This window comes from Triticum aestivum, chromosome 5D (assembly GCF_018294505.1).
Source record: "Triticum aestivum cultivar Chinese Spring chromosome 5D, IWGSC CS RefSeq v2.1, whole genome shotgun sequence".
Lineage (NCBI taxonomy): Eukaryota > Viridiplantae > Streptophyta > Magnoliopsida > Poales > Poaceae > Triticum > Triticum aestivum.
Genome location: NC_057808.1, coordinates 413,986,382 through 413,993,094, shown reverse-complemented (window position 1 = coordinate 413,993,094; position 6,713 = coordinate 413,986,382). Strand labels below are relative to the sequence as shown.

Below are 6,713 nucleotides of genomic sequence, written 5' to 3'. Positions count from 1 at the left end.
ACGCACGGCACCTCCGAGTTCAGCACACGTTCAGCTCAATGACGTCCCTCGAACTCCGATCCAGCCGAGCTTTGAGGGAGAGTTCCGTCAGCACGACGGCGTGGTGACGATGATGATGTTCTACCGACGCAGGGCTTCGCCTAAGCACCGCTACGATATTATCGAGGTGGATAATGATGGAGGGGGGCACCGCACACGGCTAAAAGATCAAACGATCAATTGTTGTGTCTCTAGTGTGCCCCCTGCCCCCGTATATAAAGGAGCAAGGGGGAGAGGTGCGGCCGGCCAGAAGGGGCGCGCCAGGAGGGGTCCTACTCCCACCGGGAGTAGGACTCCCTCCCTTTTCCTTGTTGGACTAGGAGTGGAGGGGGAAAGAGGAGGGAGAGAGGAAGGAAAGGGGGGCACCGCCCCCCTCTCCTTGTCCTATTCGGACTAGGGGGGAGGGGCGCGCGGCCCTGCCCTGGCCGCCTCTCATCTCTTCCACTAAGGCCCACTATGGCCCATTAAGCCCCCGGGGGGTTCCGGTAACCTCCCGGTACTCCGGTAAAATTCCGATTTCACCCGGAACACTTCCGATATCCAAACATAGGCTTCCAATATATCAATCTTCATGTCTCGACCATTTCGAGACTCCTCGTCATGTCCATGATCACATCCGGGACTCCGAACAACCTTCGGTACATCAAAACATATAAAATCATAATATAACTGTCATCGAAACTTTAAGCGTGCGGACCCTACGGGTTCGAGAACTATGTAGACATGACCGAGACACGTCTCCGGTCAATAACCAATAGCGGAACCTGAATGCTCATATTGCCTCCCACATATTCTACTAAGATCTTTATCGGTCAGACCGCATAACAACATACGTTGTTCCCTTTGTCATCGGTATGTTACTTTCCCGAGATTCGATCGTCGGTATCTCAACACCTAGTTCAATCTCGTTACCGGCAAGTCTCTTTACTCGTTCTATAATACATCATCCCGCAACAAACTCATTAATTGCAATGCTTGCAAGGCTTAAGTGATGTGCATTACCGAGAGGGCCCAGAGATACCTCTCCGACAATCGGAGTGACAAATCCTAATCTCGAAATACGCCAACCCAACAAGTACCTTCGGAGACACCTGTAGAGCACCTTTATAATCACCCAGTTACGTTGTGACGTTTGGTAGCACACAAAGTGTTCCTCCGGTAAACGGGAGTTGCATAATCTCATAGTCATAGGAACATGTATAAGTCATGAAGAAAGCAATAGCAACATACTAAACGATCGAGTGCTAAGCTAACGGAATGGGTCAAGTCAATCACATCATTCTCCTAATGATATGATCCCGTTAATCAAATGACAACTCTTTGTCTATGGTTAGGAAACACAACCATCTTTGATCAACGAGCTAGTCAAGTAGAGGCATACTAGTGACACTCTGTTTGTCTATGTATTCACACAAGTATTATGTTTCCGGTTAATACAAATTCTAGCATGAATAATAAACATTTATCATGATATAAGGAAATAAATAATAACTTTATTATTGCCTCTAGGGCATATTTCCTTCAAATCGAGCGCTAGGGGAGATGCCCAGTGCTGCAACCGATGATGGAAAAAGCTACAATCGCCGACGAAAAGAGCTTCAACCGGCTATGAAAAAAGTTTCAACTCGTACGGCGGAAAACTATGAACGACCAAAGAAAAGCTTCATCCGGCGATGAAAAAAGCTTCATCCGACGATGAAAAAAGCTTCAACCGTGGAGCCGTAAGCCATGGACGACAAACGAAAAGCTACAACCGGCGGTTACAAAAGCTACAACCGGCATTCAGAAAAGCTTCAAACTAATTGTCTTAGCTGTGAATCCCGCGATGACGATGACGTCGTTTTGCTGCAACCATAGTTGGTTTTGCTACAAACGGCGTTGGAATTTGCTACAACCATTTTCACAGCTACTTGCTGCTGCCCCGCCAAGCTCCCACGCCTGCCCATGGCCATCGTCGCCGCGGTGCCGTTCCGGGAGAAAAACGTTCAACGGTTGCGGCTCCGCGTGTGGTGGGTTGCAGCTCAGACGTGGTCGGGTCCGACGAGGGCAGGCAGAGCTCCGGTGGCGCGGATCCGAGCAGATCTGGCCGAGGGCCGCCGGATCGGCTGATTCCCATGGCGGCGGCGCCCTGGGAGGCCTCCGGCCGGCGAAGGTTGACCATGGCAGCGGGGAGAGAGAGAGACGAGCGACGGGAAGAAGAGAAACAGGAGGGAGAAGACGTACGTGGGCGGGCCCCCCATCCTACGTGTCGCTAGGTGAGTCGCTCGGTACGTTCGCGCGTGGACGCGACCGGCCGAAGCTTCGGCCGGTGCCCCGTGGTGAAGTTTATTGACTTGAAAAATACATCCCAACAAACATCACAGTCGGCTAAAAAAAAGGGGTTGTTGATGACTCGCAAAAATGTTTCCAAAAACAGGCGTAGTCGTTCACATGTGGTGAGACTATAACGGGTATACCTTCCGTTGCTTGGTCTAAAAGGCGGTGGTCAAGTACGCTAATCCAGAAGCTTTGAACTATCGTAGCCCTGGATCTTTTCCCGATTTCATGTCACAAAAATCCTTGCCGCTATAAGCGTGCTGTCCTTTTCATTTGGTCACTCAGTCGACAGTGGGTGAGTGTGAGTGTGAGTGTGAGGAAGCAGGCGCTGCGCTCTCAACGCGCCTCGTGGCACAGTTACGTCGCGCTCTGGGCCTCCAACAGGGCTCCGAAAGTTATGCCAAGATGCTTATTTTATTCATTAATTTTCGCCACAAAAGATGCTTGGATGTGAAGTGTCGACTCAACTAAGATACTTGTTCGACGGAAGAAAAGAAAAAGATCTAGTGCTACTAGTATGCTTGTCCTTGCATGTGGCGCAGATTATGTGGCCAGATGTTGCTCCACGTAGGCGTTCAAGCTAATGTCACTCAGCGCGTGACCCCACCACTCCCCGCGCTAATCCCCTTCCGCGCTACGGCGAGCAACCACCACTCAGCTATATATACTCCGCCGTTTCCTCATCCAACCAAGCCTCACCGCCCCTCTCTCCAGCATCCATCTCTCTCAAATCTCTCAACGCAGCAGCTAAACTCGCTGCTTAATTACTCCACAGTCGACAGGCTCCCGGCGACACTGCGATCGATCGATGGACGCCGTCGACGCCGCCTCCCCGTGTGATGGGCACAGGACGGTGTGGTCGGAGCCGCCGAAGCGGCCGGCCGGCCGGACCAAGTTCAAGGAGACGCGCCACCCGCTGTACCGCGGCGTGCGGCGACGGGGCCCCGCCGGCCGGTGGGTGTGCGAGGTGCGCGTGCTCGGGATGAGGGGCTCCAGGCTCTGGCTCGGCACCTTCACCACCGCCGAGATGGCAGCGCGCGCGCACGACGCCGCCGTTCTCGCGCTCTCCGGCCGCGCCGCTTGTCTCAACTTCGCCGACTCCGCCTGGCGGATGCTCCCCGTCCTCGCCGGCCCGTTCAGCACCGCCAAGGAGATCAAGGACGCCGTCGCCGTCGCCGTCCTGGCGTTCCAAAGGCAGCACCCGGTCGCGTCCATGGCACCATTGTCCCCTGCGCGGACAACCGATGACGAGAAGGAAATCGATGGCTCGCCGGCGCCGAGCGCCCTGTTCATGTCCAGCGAGCTGTTGAATGAGCACTGGTTTGTCGGCATCGATGCCGGATCGTGCTACTCGGAGGGCCTGTTCATGGAGTCGCCGGACACCAGACCGTGGCGGGAAGACCTCGAGCTCGGTGGCGTCGAGACACCGCCATGGAGCTACTTGTTCGACTAAAGTAGTTAAAAGTTTGTAGATGGTTTCTCTCTTCTGTTCCACCAAATACGGGAGGAAACAGATGGGGATATTTTTCTCTACTACTGTAGTACACGATTTTTTGAATATTTGAATCTGCCATCTTCTCTCATGTTTTACCGGCCACATCTAGGATGGAATCATCTGTGGCCGTCAACTTATTAAATCGAACGGCCTGTATCATCCGGATTCGTCACCCACGTAATCCCGCCAAACCTGAAAACGAGCCGCCCTTCTAGAGAATTCCACAACCCACGGTAGCCTCCAGGCTCTGGCAAATCGATTCCCCGCCAACCTCCTCATGCTGATCTTTCCCCTGTAATCTGGATGCTCCGTATCCAGTATTTCAATTTCTCTAGCCCGCGGGTCACACACCTCCAGCTCCATTGGTCCACCCCCCGTCCACACACCCAGCACGGCAGCACCTCCGAATCACCTCCACGTCCAGAGTGCATTTCCAGCCCCGTCTCCTTGCAGTCTCTGGCTTGCTTCGAAATTTGTTTGCGCCTGGTGATTCCAGGCTCAGAGGAGTTGGACATCCATCTACGGCCAGGTGACCACAGGTGAGGTTGCTGATTCTTCTGCTCCTTTGGGAATTTTGCTGCGTGAGAATATTCTGCAAGTGATTCTTCTTGCTTACAATGATATGGAATACAAATCCACTGGTCCGATTGTAGCTTGCTGATTTTTCTACTTTTCTTGCACGCAAGGTGTTTGTGTTTTTGTCCAAACAGTACACTATGAAAGGCAATGCAACATATGTTCATTCTGTTCATGTCTCATGGCTATTTGTAAATTTGTATATGCTTTAATTATTTTTCTTGGGTTTGGCAACCTAAAAAATGGTCAAATGCTTATACTGTAGGTTGTGGTTGAAAACACTTGGCTTACAAAATCAAGTAAAATCGACAAGATGGAAGGCCGGGTTCCCTTCAGAGATATTACAAATGTTCACCCGACAACTTCACCAAAAGGGAACTATTGTAAGTTTTTATTATTATCTTGATATCTAATTATTATCCTTATCGATCCTTTGCCTTGACATACTATTTGTTTTTTGCTTGTTTTGTTTTGTGGGAAAATATTAGCTATCGTTGGAGAGCAGAATGATCCTTTAGTTGAAACCAAAAATGCTACATAAATGAATTCTTCCCAGCGCAAGCGTTACCGTGACCGGGACAGATATCTGCAAATGACTCCATATCAGAGGGAAGCCTATTTGCAAAGGAATCGTGAGTACAAAAGAATGAGGCGTGAGTGCAGCGCAAGTTGTAGCAATACACAACCAACACCCCAGCAGAAAACTACAAGAGCTAATAAGAACATATGCATGACAGGTACTGTTCTAATCGACAAAATATTCATTTCTAATATTATCAATGACCGTTGAATGTTCATTTACCTCTTTAATATATGATGTATAATTTTTGATGGGATAAGGTTGAACCTACATTACAGGAAAGGAAGTCGTGGCCAGTTCAAACTATGAGAAGCATGATTCAGTATTTACTCAACTGGGGCCTTCATCAAAAGGAAAACAAGGTTGTCATACGTAATGAATTAACAAATATCAAATATCAAAATTTATTTTTTTGTATATTTCATCACACTGTTGTTGACCCTTTTTCCTTAAAACAGTGGCGGATGTTGGTGGTTCTGGCACAAGTCGTCCAAAAGCTGGAACTCGATTCACCATCAGTCCATCTGGCATATATTTATCATCAATATCCTCGGCTATATGGAGGATTTATAGGGATGCAAGGTTTATATCACCTCCAGAGGCTATATGGAGGATTTATTCTTTCAATCTAAGTGAGATGTCACCTCCAGTTTTGCAGTTACAGGTCCAGTTCCTTCCACGAATTCCTCTCTATCCTTCAGAGGATGATATTCTCCCCTTCAAGTTCAAAAGAAAGCAATTTCCAATTCGGCTTAGTTTTGCCATGACAATCAACAAAGCCCACGGTCAAACCATCCCAAATGTTGGCATCTATCTTCCTGAGCCGGTGTTCTCTCATGGCCAACTCTATGTCGCTCTATCTAGAGGGATATCAAGACAAACAACTAGAGTACTTGCAAAGCCAAATAAGGATATTGACCCATCAGGGAAAAGCACAAAAAATATTGTCTACAGGGATGTTTTGGTATAATTCATGTACATGCTGTGTATTGCCGTGTGATGTTTCTAATATGGTTGTATTCCTGTAAATAGTACTACCCAGGAAATATAATGTCATATAGGGTTTCAGTCATTAGCTTGTCCCTGTGAGAGTTATTATGTACCAAAAGATATATTTGCAGTGGTATTATTCTAGCATATACAATACTTAAGTCTTATAGATGTACCATTCCTTTTTCAGTTATTGCATATAGCAGAAATCCAGCAACATAAGTGTGCAAATATCATTCTTTATTATACCGAGCCATTGGGCTTCACATGTATATGCAATATACAGACATTTTTCAGTTTTAACATACAACAGAATCATTCGGTCAACAGAAGGGAGCACAGACCATTTTGCTTTACTCATACGAAATCAATTACAGAGTCATTACAAACCAACTCAACAATGGAGGGACATGCCCCATCCATAGATAGATTACTAATTCTAATCTGATGTGCCTGGGTAGCAAGAACATGAACAGAACCAGCGCGTTGCCTACCAATTTTCAGGAACTTACACAGGTGATAAACCAGGAACGAAGGTTACGAACACCGGCGTAGATGTTGTAGCTTCTACATGCTGGCGCTACATCAGAGTTAGCAGAATCATATTCGAACTCAATGGGGTAGTGCAATGATCCAACGTCAATTGCATATCATACTTCACAGTGCTCACTTCAGAGTTTTCAGCATCGAAACAATTCTCACGTTCCTGGTTATCAG

General features: G+C 48.1%; 1 protein-coding gene across 2 annotated transcripts; it reads left to right on the top strand.

The window, feature by feature from the left end:
- The first annotated feature begins 3,051 nt into the window (after positions 1 to 3,051).
- Positions 3,052 to 6,078, top strand: LOC123122241 (dehydration-responsive element-binding protein 1B). 2 transcript variants are annotated; one of them, XM_044542393.1, is made up of 5 exons: positions 3,052 to 4,389; positions 4,692 to 4,809; positions 4,915 to 5,163; positions 5,285 to 5,368; positions 5,465 to 6,078. In XM_044542393.1, exon 1 carries the CDS (start codon positions 3,164 to 3,166, stop codon positions 3,806 to 3,808), a length of 645 nt encoding a protein of 214 aa, XP_044398328.1. In that variant the 5' UTR covers positions 3,052 to 3,163; the 3' UTR covers positions 3,809 to 4,389; positions 4,692 to 4,809; positions 4,915 to 5,163; positions 5,285 to 5,368; positions 5,465 to 6,078. The 2 variants fall into 2 exon arrangements, with proteins under 2 accessions (XP_044398328.1, XP_044398326.1); XM_044542391.1 differs by having other exon boundaries at positions 3,834 to 4,389.
- Positions 6,079 to 6,713: the final 635 nt, after the last annotated feature.